Below are 19,449 nucleotides of genomic sequence, written 5' to 3'. Positions count from 1 at the left end.
CAGGAAGAAGAGGGGCAGCAGAGGTGTGGAATTCCTATCACCCGACGCCCAGGACATGCAGTTCCGGGCACTGGGTGGGTAGTTTTTTCTCTACATTTAGCTCTGCTTCGGGCAAGCAGAGCTAAATGTACAGCGGAAATGCCACCAATTGGTTTGTACAAGTGATTTCAGCGATGCTGCCGAGTTCACTTGTATGCAGTCTGCAGGTCTGTCCCCCCCGCCGGACGCCTCTCTCCTCACTGGCCGCCTCACTCTCCGCCATGGTTTTTGGGTCCCCCACTCTTCTGGGGGATCCGGGACCACAGCAAGGTAGTTCAGGATGGATAGCAGGGAGCAGAACATTCTCCTCTCTGCTCCGTGTAAACACTGAGGCGGGACAGCGGAACTCGCAGCCATCCTACCTCAGCTGTTACAGGACAGCCATCCCACCTCAGCTGTCACAGGACAGCCAGCACAGTACTGTGCTCAATCTCCTGTATTGGAGGTGACAGGTTCAATAAAGAGAACCTGTCACCTGTAAATGCTACCACACAGGGGATTATTACCTCCTGTGTGATAGCAATAAAGTTAAGTGAACAAAAATAAAATAAAAAAAATAATACAATAAGTAAAATATGTAAAAAAAATAAAAAAGTGATAAGGTAAAAAATAATAACATTAAAAAACTAAAAAAAGTTAAAGATAATAAGATCAATAAAAATGTAAAAAAGTAAAACCAACCTTGCCGCCCCTGCCATTTTGTTGCCATTCTCCACTGGGGGATTGGCAGGGAGAGGGGTGCACTGAGGAACCTGGCCTTCGGGCCGCAGAGAGAGTAAATCCGGCCCTGTCTGTCGTCGCCCCCCCCCCCAGTCCTTATATTTAAACAGTTCTACCCCACAGCACAGCTCGGCCTGGCAGAGCAGGGGACATACTTTTACTTTGCTACAAGTGACACTTACAAGTCTTGCCTATAAATTAACAGTGAAGGAAAAGCAGCAGACTGATCAGTAGACTTTATCTTTTTGTATATGGCTCTCTACTCCCATCAGCATGTTCCTTGCTAGCACATGAGCAGTGTAGCACAACTGATTGGTCTATTGTGCTGCTTTTTTCTCTCCCAGTCTAAGCGTTGCTGTATAGCAGCCAAATTCAGGTGCTACATTACAAAATATTTCACCTAGTTTACTCACCTGGCCTCCTCTGCCGCTGGACTGTCCGGAAGTGAAGTGATGTCACTTTCGGAGGTCAGAGATCAGATTAAAAGCTGTGCTGATGGGGCCCCAGCCTGCTCCGATGCCTGTATAAGTAATGCTGGGGCCCGGCGCTGCTACGGCCGGCCTCCTCCTGCGCTGCGGGGGTCCGGTCGCCTCCTCGCTTCTCACCGGCGGCTTATACTCATGTAAGGGGCCCAGACGGGCCCCTAAGGCTGCCCGGGCCCCTTACATGAGTATCGGCGGTACCCCTCTAACGGCGGCCCTGCTTGTAGTTCCCCAACAGCTGCAGTGCCAAGGTTGCCTACACCTGGACTGTCATAGGGGAGCTTTTAGATGTACTTTAAAATAATTTTGGGTGGACTTACCCTTTAGATAGACTTCTTAGGGTGCGCCTGTGACCTGACACTTTAGAATATCAGAATACTGGTATACTAACACTTTGATCATTAGATAATATACGGATTAGCACCAAGACTATAGCAAACACCAGTCTACAGAAAACCTGATTCTTTTGAAACGATGTATTTGCAAAGATTAAACACCGTTTTTCTTTTTGTTATGTCCCAGGATAATCTTGAAGTTCCCTAGTAGGATGTTATCCTGACCTACTGCACATGCCCAACCTCTTACAAGACTGGGTAGCTGTTCCATGGGGGCTGATGGCACTGACCAGAAGATCAGGATGCTGAACATACAGAACGCCGCTTGGGGCAGCCGACAGGATTGGTACCAAGACAGTCTAGTGACCGGGCAGCCCAGTACAGGTACTTTTTTTTGTAAATGGCTGGTTGTTTGCTGAGATATTTCGATGAAATTAGATACCCTAGTCTGTTATTCTGCATTTTTTTTAAAGAAGATGCTAGCTTAATGTCCTATAAATAAAGATAATGCATAGTGTAACAGTGTGTGTCTGCTCCTGGGTAACACTGTGTCACAATGCAGTCAGTAAGCTGATAAACTTGTAGAGGCTGGAGTCCAAAAAGTCCTTAGCAGGAAATAACATTTTCTCAGGTCTCACTATACCTCTAGTGCAGCAGCCTGGGAGGTCTGTGTTTCACAGTCTCTCTCTTCCCAGTGGCATGTTAGCTGCATCTCCTTTTAAAACTTTCTGTCCACACCCTGTTTAAGTGAGATAACCGATTTTGTAACTGACCGCCTGTTTCAACTTATTGCTAACATTGTAGCCACCAATTAGCTCACCTGGTGGCCAGTACAATCTGTCACACATAGTAATTTCTAAGTGTTTTTAGATGACCATTAAAGAGATTAGCTTGTTGTCAACATTGGTATCCATGTCTATAAATGTTTTCAAGATCTTGTTTCTATGTGTGGCAACCCCTTACCCATAGATGGTTGAGCAGTATCCCCAGACAGCTCAGTGGGCTAGCATTTCAATTCTTGACTGATTGCGGGGTAGATGAAAATTTATTGTAAGTCATATTAGTACATTTAAATGGTTTATTCAGCATGATAATCTCAGGAGAGAGGGTTAGGGCACATACCCGAAAACAGGCAATAATACAACTCCAAACTTCTAGTACAGTAGTAGGCGCTTTAAGAGCAGCCAAGCAAAACCGTATGCAATCAATAACAGGCACCTTGTCGTATCTGCAATCAAAAGTCTACTGGAAACAGCTTCTACCCAGCTCTCCAGGACACTCTTCAGCACAGAAACCTCTTCCTAGGATGCTTCATACAGGCACCAATTTTTATGTTCTGCTTCCTCTGCATGTACCCTCCATTAGGACAGCAAAAATCCTTCAGGCTCCCAAACACAGGCCACCTTCAGTTTCCCTATTCCTAAGCTCAGGCCCTTCTTTCAGTAACTCTCCCCAGACAGCAGGCAACAACTAGGCTCATCTTACATTAGCATCCTCCGCAGGCAGCAACCTGGGAGAGGAGACCTTTCTGGAACGTTGCCCAAAATATTTATTCCCTTCCTCAGCATGCATTACAGGCAATATACCTCCTTGTGACTGGCCAAAGTGAAATAGATATTCATAACTCAGAAAATTGTTTCTTCTTGCTCTATCTGCTGTGGAACACACCCAGCAACAGTACACAATATTTTCAAAACCCAATGAACCCAATTCTGAAGGAATGAACAAAGCATGCCAAGGCATAATAAACAATAGCAGGTGGGGCATATATGAGGGTTGACAGTGAGATTTCAGGTGATTTATTGTCTCAGTGAAGGCAAGAACTCAGATTCAGAAAAAAACCTTTTTGCGGGTGGTGTTACCTTAGGCCTCATTCACACAAGAAAAGGCCGGCACGTACTGCTCCGTGCAAATCTGTATCGGGCAGCTCCCGGGAAGGACAGGTGCTGCATGTGATTAGTAAGCAGCCCCTGTCCTTCTCTATGGGAGTACACGGCCATACACCGCCCTATGCTCACCTTAAGTGCAGGTCCGTACAGGTGCGGGTGTCCCAGCTCGGGCGCAGACAGGATCCATCCTGTCAGCGTACGAGTACGCTCACCCGCACGGACGTGCAGGGCGGGTGAGCGTAGGACGGTGTACGGCCGCCTACTCCCATAGAGAAGGACAGGGGCTGCGTACTAATCACACGGCTTCTCTTCCAGCTGGATTCTCTTCATACCACGTATAAGTGCCATAGCCCAAGTCATTCTTTTGGGTAGCCATACACATGGAGCCCTCCAGCAGTCCCCTGGAGTACAACTTGCCCATAGGAATCAATGGACACACGTGCAGTATGAAAGGGCCAGGAACACATTGAAAAAAAGATTGCTGAATCAAGGAGGAAGGTAAATATTATACCAGTTTGGCTGTATTCATGGAATGGGGGATTTGTGAAAGGCCAACTTCACTAGAGATGAGGTTATTCTTTAAAATCATACTTATTTCACTATTCCAACCTTTGTTCTGTTGCTACAAATTCAATACATCATGACCTACGCTATTTTGAATATATGACAGGCATGGTCAAAGCAGCCGCAAAATGTCAGACCCAGCTCTAGGCTTTGGAACTCAACTCTTATAATTTCATCTCCACTCCAGCAACTTAGCTCCAGTTCCTCAACTTATCTAAAAAATGTTATTAAAGCAATCGGAGTTAGAGCCTTGGCAATAATAACATATACCACTGTTTGATCTGGAATGAAAACTGAATATATCTAAATACCAGGCAACAGAACCTATATATCCTAGACCAGGCCTTCTTAAACTTTCTCCACTCGTGACCCCTTTTTGGCCGAGGACATTTTTAAGGGATCTCAACGTCGGTCGGTGTCTCCTCCCTCCCCTAGCGTAAGTCGGTGTCTCTTTCTCTCTCCCCCCCCCCAGCTCCCTCCACCTCCAGCACCAGTCAGTGTCTCTCTCCTCTTACTCCCTCCACCTCCAGCACCAGTCAGTGTCTCTCTCCTCTTACTCCCTCCACCTCCAGCACCAGTCAGTGTCTCTCTCCTCTTCTCTCCCTTCCCCAGCGCCAGTCAGTGTCTCTCTCCTCTATAAAACAATCTAGCTTGAAGCCCAGGCCGCCTGGGCCCCTCACACAAGTACGGGCCATACCCCCCTGATGGCGGTCCTGGCCGAGGACTCGGATCGCGACCCCCCTGTTCACTTGCGGGACCCCATATAGGGTCGCGACCCACACTTTAAGAAGCACTGTCCTAGACTACCAAGAAATGGGCCTTGAATATAATTTGCTACCAGGTAATAATCACGGGAGCAAGCTTGGAGCGGTGACTACATTCCAACACACACAGGGACAATGGGGAATAAAAGTAGCCACCCTCCAGAAGGAAGGACAGTGTCAGCACCAATTCAGAGATGATTTGAGGATCTACAGCCGAGTGATACACAAATAAGATACATTTTTGTTAATAGTTAAGGTACTTGAACGCATTTTTAAGATTTAACTCCTGAGTTTAGTGTCACTTTAAATAGTTCTTATTATTAGTGGATGTGCACCAAGACCCGGATCTCAATAACAGAGTATGGTACTATCAGAAAATTGACATGATAATCAAGTGCTACATATAATAAGGCTAATTTGTCTCATGTGTTCACATATTGACCACATCCATAAGGGCTTGTTCACACAATGGTCGTTGAACTGTGTTTTTCTGCACACCGCCGCACTTGTATGATGTGAACAGAAAACAATTGTTTTCTATGTGCCCTATTTACACCATACATGTGTGGTGGTGTGCAAGAAAAATCCAGCTGAACGGACATGCTGTGAACAAGCCCTCATAGATGGAGAAGTCTCAAGCAAATTAAGGACCACTGTATGAATTATGCCAAATAGTAAATCTCAATCCTGTGACCAAACACGCTGCTTTTTTCTAACTGTGCTGAGTCAGTCAACGTTTTCAGACGGTGACAGTACTCTGTTATTGAGATCTGGGTCTCGGTTCATACCACTGCTACATTGAGCTGTGGTTGAAGCAGGAAACAGCCTGTGAGCTCAGCTGTCTGCAGACCTGCACATGTTGTGCACATTGCCTGAACCCGTCTTTCTATCTAAGAACATTTTATCTATGTAGTGAGGATTTATTTATTTTTGCTTTTAATTTTTTTTTCACCTTCAAATAATGAGTTTCAGCTAGGCAAAACATTTGCACATTTGTTTACATGATCTGCAAAAACAGGTCAGACGAAACTTTGCGGTATGACCTAACACATTTCGAAAAATATTCACAGTTTTTTTTTATATTCTGTATTTTGTATTAGAGGTGATACTCTATCTAACACAGTAAATGTTGGTTTCTGCCACTAGGAATACCTGTAGTACTTGTAGGCCTTATGCACATGGGCTTCAAAATGGTGCTTTTGTCAAATGCTCTTCACACTTGCTATGTGCCCCCTGGAGCACTCAGCTGGAAACAGGATACTGAACTGAATGTCTCAGTGCACACAAGCAGCTACATTTAGCTTTTTGCTTTGCTTTCCATTGCAAAAAGTCAAAATGAAGTTGGGGCATGCAATGTTCAGACTGTAGTTCATGCTTCATACTAATTGACTAACACTTCTTCCACTGACATGCCTAAAATGGATAGGGCACTTTAACATCCATCTCTGAGCAAACAAAAAACTTACCCTTGCAGTGGGTCTACCCCCCACACTGCAAAGGTTAAGTGCTCATATTTTACCTACCTGATACTCTGCCCCACCAGCTCCCCCCAGGCTGCTAGACTGGCAGTCTACAGATTGCTGATGTCATCATGTCTTTTGTAGGTCCATTAACAAATGCAGACACCACATCTATAGACTTGTAAGCCACAATGTAATACATTCTTGTTCTTGGGTTTAGATACACTTTAAAGGGAACACCTAAAGATGGAAATATGGGCTTTCATTTTGTGATTTTTTTAACCTGGCATCACTATCTAGCCTGTTGCAAGAATGCAGACAGTGATGTTGGAAAAGTATAAACTGTTTTGCATGCCCGAGCCTGTTCATTGACTAGGTAATAAAGCAAGGTAGATGGCCATGGACCATGCACCATTAAAAACAATTGAGCAATGACAGCTTCCATTTCTCTATCCTCACAGGCCTTAGATGTTTGCTTTATTATCTCAGCAACACTTTTGATTATATGGTCAATTGAATGGCATGGCAGTTTTGTTCAGAGGCAATGGCAGCATAGACTTAAAGCAGGCCTTTACATATTTGTTTAAAGCTGAACTCTAGATATGAATGATTTTGCATGCTTACATTGGTTCTGCTTAGCCCAATGTAAGTATGGATATATCATACCTGATCGATAAGGTAAAGCACTGTAGTAGCCGAAGCTACGATAGTGCCGGACACGATCTTTTAGGTCCTGATCCTGCAGTTTCCCAAGCATTTTTCCCTCTGCTGTGAAAGCAGGGTTTTCTGCTCAGTATAGTAGCCATTCACAGAATGCCGAGTACTTGCATCAATGGATGCAAGGTGTTCTCTGATTAGACAAAGGGTAGATTGTGATATTACTACCCTTTATTTAGTTAGAGAACTCCTTGAATCTGGAGTTCAATACTTCCCAGTTGACCCAGACGATGTAGACTTTTGACTATGGCTTGGATTTTCCAAGACAGTGACACATAACAGGCAACTAGCATTTTAAGAATAAGTATAGTAGTACATACTTCTCTCAAGGATAGGTTTATTATAGGACAGTGAGGGACTCGAGGACCGAAATTAGAGCTAAAAGCCTGAGTTGGACTTTTAATTCTAACTCTCAATTTCAGAAACTCAACAGTAAATTTCATATTTACATCCAGTTGCCTTGGTGTCATGCTAGGAATTTATGAATAGCTCTTGCTAAGAAAAAACATTTGTTATATGACTCAATAAAACCCCAAAGCACAATTGAACCTTCAGTTTAAATCAGCGAAATACATTCCAGGTGCATCAAAACAAATGGTGTGCAGTAGAACAGCCTGTCCTCTGGCAGCATTTTACACTATCGAATGCTTGCTCTCTGTGGGGAAGCAGTGATCTCTTGACAGAGGTCCGACATGGACCCTGCTGAGTCAGAGCTTTCCAATCAGCATGCAGCATGAGCTTTGCTGGTTGCAGGGCTATAGGTCTGACTTACTATGAGGCATTGGACCTCTGCAAAGAGACCACTGGTTCCACACAGAGAGATTGTGTCCCACTCTGCAGCTGCTGGCAGGGGGAAAGGCTTCTCAACTAAGGCTGTGGGTCCTATAGAAAGAAAAGGAACTGTAAGATATTTAACACCTTTTGTTTTGAAGGATTTGAAGCATAAACTGTTGGCATCGCAGAGCAATCAATCAAATTCAGCATTAGGAAATGACAGAATGGAGAATGAAAAACAATATCTACTATTAGCATAGGAAGAACTTCTTTCAGACACCCAAATTATGTATAACAAATCTCAAGTAAGAATGTGTCTCCGGGAACATTTGTCATAGATGGCCCATAGCAACCATCCAGTTTCTTCCATTGACTGTCCTACTCGGCTCAATGATAGAGAAAGGGGGAATTGATTGGTGAATATGGTAGACTGTCTAAGTCAAACCCTCACATTTTTGTAATAAATAGGGCCCAGTGTATAAAGTATTTTGTTGACTTTGTCAGTGGAGCAGCTCCACCCATGCGTGAATAGTTAAATCTCATCTAGGTCAGTAAGGGGTCACGCAGCGCTGTGTGGTCAGCAGGGATGACTGTTGATTGACTGGTTTTAACACCAGACATGACTGCAGCTTGTAGCATTCCATGTTGGCAAGTGACTTACGCCCAAAGAACTTTGTGTCCATCATGACACTAGTGTTGGAGGCACTGAATGCCCTACAGCCTCTGATAACTATAGCAACATGTACAGCTTCCAGCAGCTATCACTGCCAGTGGGTTTGTGTTATAGAATAATATGTCTGCTCCCAGCACGCTTCAGCCATGAGGGCTCGTCGCTTGGGGTTATCACAACCTGTTCTGTGCAAGTAGAACAGCTTGTAGCATCCTGTTGGTGTCTGCCACAAAGCCCAAGGGCTTGAAGCCTGCACTACATTCCACGGAGAGGTAATTATGAATGTAGATACCATGGATATCGGCTAGACTCGGCCCTTTTGTTTTTTAGAAATTGTATACAAAATATTGCGATCATTTGTTGGTCTCTGAGGACAGACTGGTAAGATTTGAAGGTATCCATGGAAATTAGATGACAATTGATGAATGTAATTTACAAGGTTGTTTCAGTAAAAAGACAGAAAGGGCACTTGGCCCGGGCCTGAAATTTGTGTACATTTTTGAACATTTCAGTTAAAGTGGGTGACACCACTATTCAGCTCTAATGTCCAATCATTTCATTATCTTTAGGGGGGAAACTGGACATGTAAAAAGATTTGCAGGTAGTGTTAAATGCTAGTTTAAACAAATATACATTGCCTAGAAAAGGTTTTCTTTTTTTTTGCCCAAACACTTACAATCATCATGCTTCGGAACAGCTCCAACTCCTGTCCAATACAAGACCCTTGGGACAGAGCAGTCTCCAGCAGCTGTCCATCTACTAGCTTGGAGAAGGGAAGAGGGAGAAGTGGGGAGCGGAGAGAAGGGCAGTGACCGGCCTTGCTGTGGCTCTGTTTGTGGGGACACACCGCTTACTATCACACACAAAGGTGGCTCCATAGGACCCTCCAAGGGAAAGAGCCATCCTATAACAGGATATCGGGGCCACTTTTAAACATTAAGAAGCATCATCCATTGTAAGTGATTTCATCAGCATTTGAAATAGCTTAAAAACCTTTTGATTTTAATATGACTTTAAGTCTTATGTGAGTACTTTGTACGTTTTTCTAAAGGAAAACAAACAATTCCAGCTCTACAGATCAATTTTTCTGGCAACGTCTACAAAAGATCAGTCTTTCCACAGTTTATGATGCCTATTCTTTGTTCGGACCAGTTTTCTAGTGTCTATGTAGCCAAATCCCTGAAAATCAGTAGGGAAAAATCCATCCAGGGTAAATGACCATTTACACAAAGCAGGACTTGCCTCTGGGCATTGGGGAAGACCTAAACACATAAAAGGTTCCCTGACCTGACAGTCATATTGGATGAATGTTCTCTTGTGTCTGTAGTTAATTGCAATTGCCTTGTACGATAAACAATTGTCAATACTGGTACTCGTCAATGATGTTGTGATTGTAGCTTGGTTTGTCAAATTTTTGTTGAAAGTTCTAGAATTTAGGCATTACATATCCACAGTGCTGGCCAATGTCTTCAGTTCACCATACTCAGTTATCTGCGTCCGCTGGGATATCTGTCTATGAACAAGTCTATTTACCACCAGAGCTGTAGCAAATAATATAGTAGACAAGTATAAAGCCCATAGGCACTAGCCTTGTAGGCATGATTCAACAATATTTAGGCAGCATTGTCCCTAAATATTGAATATTTGGCTGGCCAAGCATTTCTCTATAACCTATGATCAGTTAAGAGGTGAGGCTCTCATAGATACATCCTGACATTGGCTTTTCAGAGGAACACAGCAGCAGTCAGTCAAGCATTCAAACCACTGAAGAGCTTAGAAGCAGTTTACGTTTGCAAAGCATGTGTACTGCTGTCTGGGAATTCGACTTAAATCCCCTTCCAGATGCGTCCTTAACTCCAGCTTTGCTTGGCTATCAAATACAATAGAAGAAAAACTAAGAAAGCACTAATCTAAAGACCTGGAATGTGGTTCCATGACACTCTTCTCCTTCACTCATATGAGCCCTGAAGAAGGGAGAGTCCAATCCCCTGAAACACCTCGGCTGTATCGCATAACATTTACAAATAAAGTCTAGAACCAATACTTTTCTGGTGGATGGCTTTTCGCTCCAGTTGCTCCTCATTGCACACAGAAACCATTAGTCTAAAGAACCAACATTTGGTCCAGTACCTCTAGCAGTTGGGCAGCCCTTGACCCACATATGGTCCTAAATAACTTCCAGTGGAGTACCCCAAAGTCGGAGCTCTGAGACTCTAAAACTATTTCCAGAATTCACCCAGCTACAGACACAAACATTTTATAAGTCTCTTTTTTAGCATCCTGGTCAGGATCCCCAGTGGAGGAAACTCCAGCCATTTGGAGTGCAATGATCACTTTATTAGTGTAGGACATAAAAACAAACCAACGCATTTTGGGAATATATTGCTCCCCCTTCATCAGGACTGCTTTGGTACTTTTAGGAATGTTGGTCTCATAGGCACTGCAGTCTGTGTCCTAATATGATAAAATTGCTTTGGAGTGCTGTTGTATATGCAGTGGCACAACAGGCATTCTGGAACACTGTTATCATAATAGATATTTGAAGACTTTCTGTTCACACATGGTTTTCCTCAGCTATCTCCACATTTTTGTAAAGAAAGTTGCATTTTCCTGTAGATTAAAATTGAAATCCCACTTTCCAACATGATACATTTTAATCCTGATGTTTTTTTCTCTTCAGATAGCTGTCAGCAGCTGGACAACAGCCTAGACTCAGAACATCAGACTGGGGCAGTGAATGATGACCTGGATGACTCCCAGATCCGACTACAGTTGAAACGTAAACTCCAACGCAACCGCACATCTTTCACTCAGGAGCAGATTGAGGCACTAGAAAAAGGTCAGTAAGGGGATCTCAGCTGCCCTGAGGTCTCCAAAAACTGTTTCTTATTATCCTGCTTCAAATTCGGTCATCTAAGGTGACTTATATACATAGTTAACTAGGTTGAGAAAAAATAGACATTTAACAATGCTTTATTTACTTCCTGACCTCCAAAGGAGATTAGCTTCCTGGATCAAAATATGACCATAATATTGTGCTTTAACTGTAAATAGCAATAGTTTAAAAAAAAAAAAACACACTGTCATTTTTTGAAGACAAACTCCACACATTCCACATGTTCTTCCAGTGTTGTGTTCAAAATAGGTTCTGGTCCTCTCTTCAGACTGCACTGCAGTTAAGTGGTGAAGCCTAGTCTAGGATCCCCATCCCTTTAGCCTGTGTTTGGATAGTAGAGGAGCAGCAGGACACTGAGGAGTTCATATCTGTGCTCTGCTCTCCTGTATGTATGGTTCTGGGAGCACTGTGCCAAGCAGTGGAGCCTTAATTGCCTCACAGTGCTGCCCCACCCTCTGCCAATCTTTTGGAAGATAAAAGTTTCTTCATAAGTGCGTTTCAACCATTTATCTAACTGTGTGTTGGTGGTTAGATTTAAATACCTGCCAGAGAATACAGTATATCTCCAGACAAGGACTTTGGAGAAGGAAGGTATTCGAATTCACATTAGATACTGTATACATTTTGTCATCTATAATTGGCAGTCTGGAATTACATGTTTGCTGTCCCTGGAAATAATAAATAACTGATGTACTTTTTATTTTTGGCTATCCTTCTACCCCACCATCATGGCTAGTTTGTAGAAATGTCTAGAAGCCAATATGTCCTTTATTAGAACCCTAAAAGATCAATTTTTAAGGGTTGGTCCACCCAATACAATCGATGGTCCCTATCTCACGTGCATACATACAGGGACAATTTGGAGAGGAGCCAATTAACCTTCCAGCATGTCTTTGGCGTGTGGCTGGAAACCGGAGTACCCAGAGGAAACCCACACAACGATCATCTCTGGTAGATGTTGTAGGCCTAAACCATCTTACAATTTCCTATTTCTCTTGGGGACTCTTTTGGTGAGTTATCTGCTCTTGAGTACCTGCAACCTGATGTGGTTATTCCCTGACACATGTTTAATTTACTTCACAGTATAATATGTAGAATGCAACAAGGGGAGGTAGGCGAGAACATCCAAAATTCTAAGGTAGTCAGGAGCAGTTAGTCATGATTTATAGCAAGGATCTCTTACTATTGACTCCATTAGGTTCACCTACAACTTAAATATTACCTCTGGATGGACTGGCCCTTTAACCCCTTCCTTCTGTCTATAAGGCAACTGTATATTTAATTGCAAATGAGCCTTACATTACTAATTGTCCTCTGACAGCATGGCGGTGCACACAAAAACAGCAGACCCCTAACATTGTTTTTTTTCCACAGTAAATTAACTATTTATTATCTGCAAGACATTTGCATGTTCTCCCTGTGCTTGTGTGAGTTTTCTCCGGGTACTCCGGTTTCCGCCCACACCCCAAGACATGCTGGAAGGTTAATTGGCTCCTCTCTAAATTGTCCCTGTATGTATGCATGTGAGATAGGGACCTTAAATTGTAAGCTCCTTCAGGCAGGGACTGATGTGAATGTACACAATGTAATGTATTCCTTTCCCATTGCACTGCCAGAACGGAATCCCGTGGTAATATAATGGATGGTGTTGAATGACATGTGGATGGCATTGCACAAATTCAAATGTAGACGTAGTCACTCGCACACACGTCACTGTGCTTCTTGCCTGATGAAGGGACCATGCTAGGTTCCGAAGCGTTGCTTTGTACTTGTGATGCCACGTGTATCTGATGCCAATAAAAGGACGGATTGATGCATCGGAACTAGGTGTGCGAGTGACTACTTCTTCTACATGTACACTATGTAAAGCGATGCGTAAAATTGTCGGCGCTATATAAATACCTGTAGTAAATATTAACTGAATGAATAATTGGCCTACCCCACCTTCCCCCTGTATGTCATATTACTTACACTGAAGGTGTTCTTTAAACATCTTTTTACATTTTAATTTATCAAGCATGGTGGATACTCATCCTTAGACAGGCATTTTATTAAGTCTGAACATTTGTAAAGCAGGACTCCCAAAAAGATTTACAGGACTGCCTTTGGACCCTTAACAAGCCCAAATATAGATATTGTTCATTCTAATCTGTAGATAGTACAATATTTTTACAGGGACCCTTTGGTTAAATTCTGTGATTATTACTGCCAACTACCAGAAAGAGGATTTTGCAAAGATGAAAGCAAGTGTCTTTCTAGTGTCTGTCTGTGTGCAGCTTCAGTACACATTTTAGTACAGGAAGGAATCAGTGGTGCATTGAGCGTATGAGACCGCATTATACACATGGGAGACCTGCAAGTGTGAAACCAGCACTGTTTCCGCTAAACACAGAGGAGCTGTGCTATTACTCAGCAGCCTCTCAGCACAATGTGGACAGGAGCAGCTGCAGACTTCTATTTCCTGAAAGTTCAAATTGTAAATTGGTCATTGGATTGTGTAGTGTGTACCTCCAGGTAATGGCATGCATTTTAATTTATTTCCAGAGCCCCTGGAGGCACTAAAACCCATGGTGCCCTTTTAAGCAAACTGCAGCCAGGATTTTGCATGGTTATGCTGCTACCTGCCAGACTTGCTTTCCCATTGAATACTGAAATATAAGCAAAGTTTTTGGCCTTGCAGAAGCTTTACCCATAATGTGCACAACATATTTGCACATTAGGGCATATTTACCTTATAAAATACCCACCTCCAGCACAGTCTCCACAATCCACAATCTCCCTTGTTGCTCCATTTCCATCTTCTGTCTGTCTTCTTCTGGGTCCAGGAGTTTTTGGTTGCCTTGATTGGTTGGGATGATGTAACTCCCACTCATTCCAGGATTGTACAGTACACTGAGCAGCGTATGCATGGCAGACAGTGTACCATTCGTAAAAAAAAAAAAGAAATCTAGCAAGCAAGGGGGGAGAACATGCAGAGTCTCTTCTACCATAACTATCAATTTGCTAATAGCATTTTACACTGCAAGTTTAGTTTCAATTTACATATTATGGGTAGGCTTATTGGCCAATACAAGGGGAGAGCCACTGTGTCTGTTTGCAATTTGCATAATAGAGTGCCCTGGATTTTGAGCATTCTTCAATGGCACCTAAGCCCACACACCACCTTCCAATTTTATAGCATTCCACTGGGCCCTAGTCAGTATATGCTCATTTCTATTATCCTGACCACCACAATATAACCTTTGTGCTTTACCTGCTACATGCTATTACTCAGTCAGAGCACAGAGCATATTCTGCACTAGAGAAGTTCCTCAATCTCAGCTGCACGTTCCAATATTGTATCCCTTGGCTACATGGTCAACCATATGGTCATTGTACAGCAGAGCCTCCCTTTTCTCTGATGATCATTTAGTACCCAAAACCATAGTTCTGTGACATGTAACTGGTTCCACTGGTATTGGAAACATAATGGGAATTATTGTCAGTGGTGCTGGTGATGTCAATGGAGTGAATCATTTATATGATGTAGTGAATGGGACCTGACTTCAAAGAAGGTTAAGGTGTACGTAATGCATAGCAAAAACTTTTTTTCAAGTTTTGAATAAGGTAGGGAAAGGTCAAACTCTTGCACATTTTATTATTCCAGCCTGTGTCCCTGCTGTGTAGATTTACCCTCTTTATTGGTCTTGGTGACCACTGTCACAGAGGCAGAATGAGAAGGGAAATCCAAAATTACAGAGTTCCCACTGTAATAAGAGCACAGATTTGCTCTCTCTGCTGCCCCAATGCTAGGTTCCTCAATACGCTGCCTCTGACACCGTCGTGGTTTTCGGGGTCCCAGGGACCACTGCAATCACTTCAGAATGGAGAGCGGCGAGCAGAGTGTTCTCCGCTCTGCTCCGTGTAAACAGTGAGAGGAGAGAGCTGCACTCGCAGCCTTCTCCTCTTAGCTGTTCAAGGATAGCCAGCACAGTGCTGTGCTAGAACTCCTGTATTGGAGGGGACAGGTTCAATAAAGAGAACCCTTCACCTCCAAATGCTACCACACAGGGGATGTGAAGAAAAAAAAATCTAAAACCCTGACGTCCCCGTTATCTGGTTGCCATTCTCCATGGGGAGGGGGGTGTTTGGCAGGGAGGGGGGCGCATTGAGGAACCCGGCCTTGGGGCAGCAAGGTAAATCTGATCCTGCCAGTCATGAGAGAAATATGGGGCCAGCCATTGCTAACCTCCTTATGAGAATGCTAGTTGACCTGGCATGACCTAGCTTATGTTGACTCATTATCTTTTATATACCAGGAACATGTGTACAAAGTCAGAGAATAGTCAAAAGTCTTTATCTGCATAATTGTCCAGGGACAGTGACTATTAAAGCAAGTGAGTGAGCATGTCAGCCAAGCCACAAGTGTTTTTAAAAGGAGAGCTTACTTTTATAAGTAAATAAAACAATGATCGTGAGAAAAAAAAAGTTAGCATCCTCTAAACAAAACTTATTCTACTTTTAAACTAAACTTGAGCATGTGGTGGAAGGTATGATAAAAAAAAATAGTGCTTGAGGTATGCTGGGTATTATTCTCCCAAAATAGTGAACGACCAAACCCTAAAAGAAAGAGGAAGAACCTACTTGAAAAAGAGGAAGTGTAACTAGGGCACCTGTTACAGGATGTAACTTCTAACTCCTCCCACGTATCTTCCCAATAAAGTGATTTTGAATCAGAATTAGTGTGGGGACTCAGAGAGAAATAGGTGTTAACTTGTCTACAGGCCTTGTGGGCAATATGTTTCTGAAAGTCTGCTTCACCCTCAATCAGAATGCAGGGCAGATTTATAAATTATATAAATAGTCTGAATGACTAACAATAATTATTAATGATAACTCAGAGCAACACATTCTGGTCCTAAAACTATGGCAATTAGACAACAGCAACTTCTGTCTTGGATGCACCACATCCTGGTGTCCCTCTGATCTATAGAAAGGCATCCATGGTGCAGCTAGAAAGCTTCAGCTTTCTAGCTGTAAAGTATCCATTTGCTTACAAAATGCCCTTATTTTGGGGTTACTGGAGTGGTATGTAGACTTAAAAAAAAGTCACAGTTGGGCTTATGCAAGAATCCAATTATGGAGGCCTAAATTATTATACATTATAGGGTTAATTTACTAAAGGCAAATAGGACACTCACTTTGCAAGGGAATTTTCACTTAGCTTAGTGAATCAGGTGAAGCTCTGCTGACGTCCATCATCCATTCATGTGCAAGCAAAAATACTGTTTTTAAAAAAAATGTTCTTGTACTTGATTAGATATTCTTTGCAAAGTAAATTTTAACCACATTCGCTGAGTTAAGAGAAAATTCCCTTTGCAAAAGTAAATTTCCTTTTAGTAAATCAACCCCAATATGTGCAGACTTCCTTTGAAAGATTTGCCCCAAAGTGAAACTTTGACCGGAATTAAAAAACTTGCAAGCAGGAAGGATTTCTAATGCACAATGCACGTGCGATGTCAATCCTGAAATACGGGCTTCTTACCTTTCTTCTAGCAAACTGCTGTGGTGTACAGGACGCCAGGAATGGGTCCTGGATGGACGGTATATCCCTCCCTTGTTTAGGTGGTGGTCCCGTTAAGGTCACCTTGTATTCAGGGTTCTCGCCAAGCAGGGTGAGGGGCTCCGGGTCGGACTTGTAAGGGAAACTGCTAGGCAGTCTTCCCAGAGTTGTTAATTATACATGGGTCCTGGAATCCAGAGGCTCAGAGAGATTTTTGGGTGGGACAGAGCCTCTATCTATGAATATTACAGTGGCCATACACCTTACAATTATCGTTCCATTGCTTTCATCCTGTCACTGAACCGTCGTCCATGTTCCGCTCGAAACCCCCATTATGCAAAGACAAATGTGGATTTCAATTATCGTTAGTTATTAATACTAGCTGACCGAATTTCGTCGATCAACAGAACGGATTTTCATTGGCACATGTGCAGTGTTCATGGTACAATTCTTTTCGTATGAAAACGCCACTAATCCTACAATTTCTGTACCAGTCGAAAAAAGTTTTCTGGCCTGACCAATCGGGGGAATTCAGCCACTTGTACAGTAATTCTGATCATTCACTTCCCATGAACTGGCCGATTATCGTACGAAAACCCAATCTCGTTCGTTTTTCGAATGATAATTGCAAGGTGTATGGGCACCTTTCGAATGAACTTTGAGCTACCCATGCACAGCTCAGTGTACATTCTCAGAATACCTTGGTGCCAGGATGAATGAACTCCTGTGTGTAATGCGCAGAAGTTACATCATTACAATCTCTGGAACTCTTTACCCCAACCTGTCCGTCTATCTCCCACCTTGACTACCTTTAGGCGTTCCCTAAAGACTCATCTCTTCAGGGAAGCTTATCCCACCTCAACCTAACCACTGAACCATCACATTCTAAAACAATTCATCCTCACACAGCTACCTCCTTATGTATTACTTCTCCCTCCTTTTTAGATTGTAAGCCCTCAGGGGCAGGGCCCTCCTTACCATCTTGTCTTGAATTGTATTGTGATTGTAATGTCTTCCTTATATTGTAAAGCGCTGTGCAAACTGTTGGCGCTATATAAATCCTGTATTATAATAATAATAATAATCAAGATGGCTGAAGACCCAAAACCCAGTAAAAGTCGGGGAGAAGATATTGGCTCTCTGACGATGCATCACTGGAGGGGAGGTGAGTATTGGAGGGTTTAGTTCTTCTTTAATTTATGGATTATTTAGTAGGACTCTAAGCCTTGGGAGTTAGAGGTAAGGTCAACTCCGGCCCCCCAGCTGTGCTTTATCTACAAATCCCAACATGACTCTGGAAGTCATGCCTGTAACTGTCAGTCTAGCAATGCCTCATGGGACTTGTAGTTGCCCACCCCTGGGTAAGAGGTAACCCGAAGTCTGGCAGTTGCAACTGTGTCTCCTGAGTGAACACAGCTCTGTAGTTAAAACAGACTCCACCACCCATATATAAAAAAAATCCCATGTATAAGCCCAGCGATGTCACTGGTTTCTACAGGACACAGCCTGATGCCGAGGTGGAAGGTTAGTATATTTTTCATCTTGAGCTTTTTTTAATATATGTTTAATTCTGTTTTTTTTTACATGGGGTGATAGGGATCTAAATCTAAAAGTTAAGCAGATCCTATAGTGTCATGCAAGGTCTGCTTCAGAGAATATAACCAATACTGATATGAAACTATTATGGTTATATATATATATATATATATATATATATATACAAATATAGGAAAGGGGAAGCAGAGGAATATGGAGGTAAAAAGCAATATTGAGAGCTATGCAGTCTGATGGGAAGAACATTGCTCTGAAATGTGAAATTTACCTAAGCTTTCTATCTTTTTTGTTTAAGAATTTGAACGGACGCACTACCCCGATGTCTTTGCCAGGGAAAGATTAGCAGCAAAGATCGACCTGCCTGAAGCTCGCATCCAGGTGAGGCTAATATTCATTCTTGTGAGTGGTACAGAACACAAGTAAAATCTATACATACACAGGGCTACATGAGCCTTTCTATCTCTATATCTAGTGCTATCACTATCTCTATCTCTCTACTGCTTACTGGCGCTGCTAATGATATGATGGGCAAGAAATAGTTAAATAACTTACTGGCTTACTGTGGAATTCTAGACATATTAAGCCATTTGGGGGGCTATTTATGTATGTAATATGCACGCATGTTTTTTTACTAGAGCTTAAATGGACTGCGTAGTGTTTGGTATATATTATCTTTCTTTATTTTTTTATGTGTAGAACTTAAAAAGAAAAAGAAATGTTGTGAAGACAGGGGAAAATTGCATATGTATATAACATATTTCAATTTCCAGCCACTAGGTGAAACTCTTGGCTCCTTTTCATGTGTATACCAGGCTTACAGTAGAACTATTGCCTCCCATTAAAAAAAAAAAAATATGTGTTGCAATGCTTAATTATAAGTGCATCTGCACTTACAGTTTTCTCCTAGTCCAACTGCAAAGTCCCTCAAGTACCTGTTGATGCTGCCAGTGACGTCCATCTAATGAAGCTTCATGACATGGGGTGGCAACAATGCTGCACTTCTCCTAAATTCAGAGCAGAGTTGCCATTCTCATGTAGGCTGG

The 19,449-nt window shown here is 42.7% G+C and overlaps 1 protein-coding gene across 1 annotated transcript in view; it reads left to right on the top strand.

The window, feature by feature from the left end:
* Positions 1–1,845: 1,845 nt before the first annotated feature.
* The window catches only part of LOC108795474 (paired box protein Pax-6-like), a 27,823-nt gene continuing 10,219 nt past the window's right edge, over positions 1,846–19,449 (top strand). Inside the window, exons 1-3 of the mRNA XM_018566736.1 lie at positions 1,846–1,960; positions 11,095–11,253; positions 18,702–18,784. Of these exons, the coding sequence (XP_018422238.1) occupies positions 1,846–1,960; positions 11,095–11,253; positions 18,702–18,784 (357 nt within the window). The remainder of the gene's footprint in view (positions 1,961–11,094; positions 11,254–18,701; positions 18,785–19,449) is intronic.

This window comes from Nanorana parkeri, unplaced genomic scaffold (assembly GCF_000935625.1).
Source record: "Nanorana parkeri isolate BGI_ZX_2015 unplaced genomic scaffold, ASM93562v1 scaffold970, whole genome shotgun sequence".
Classification (NCBI taxonomy): domain Eukaryota; kingdom Metazoa; phylum Chordata; class Amphibia; order Anura; family Dicroglossidae; genus Nanorana; species Nanorana parkeri.
The sequence above is the reverse complement of the archived record's forward strand: the minus strand, read 5'-3'. Positions and strand labels throughout refer to the sequence as shown.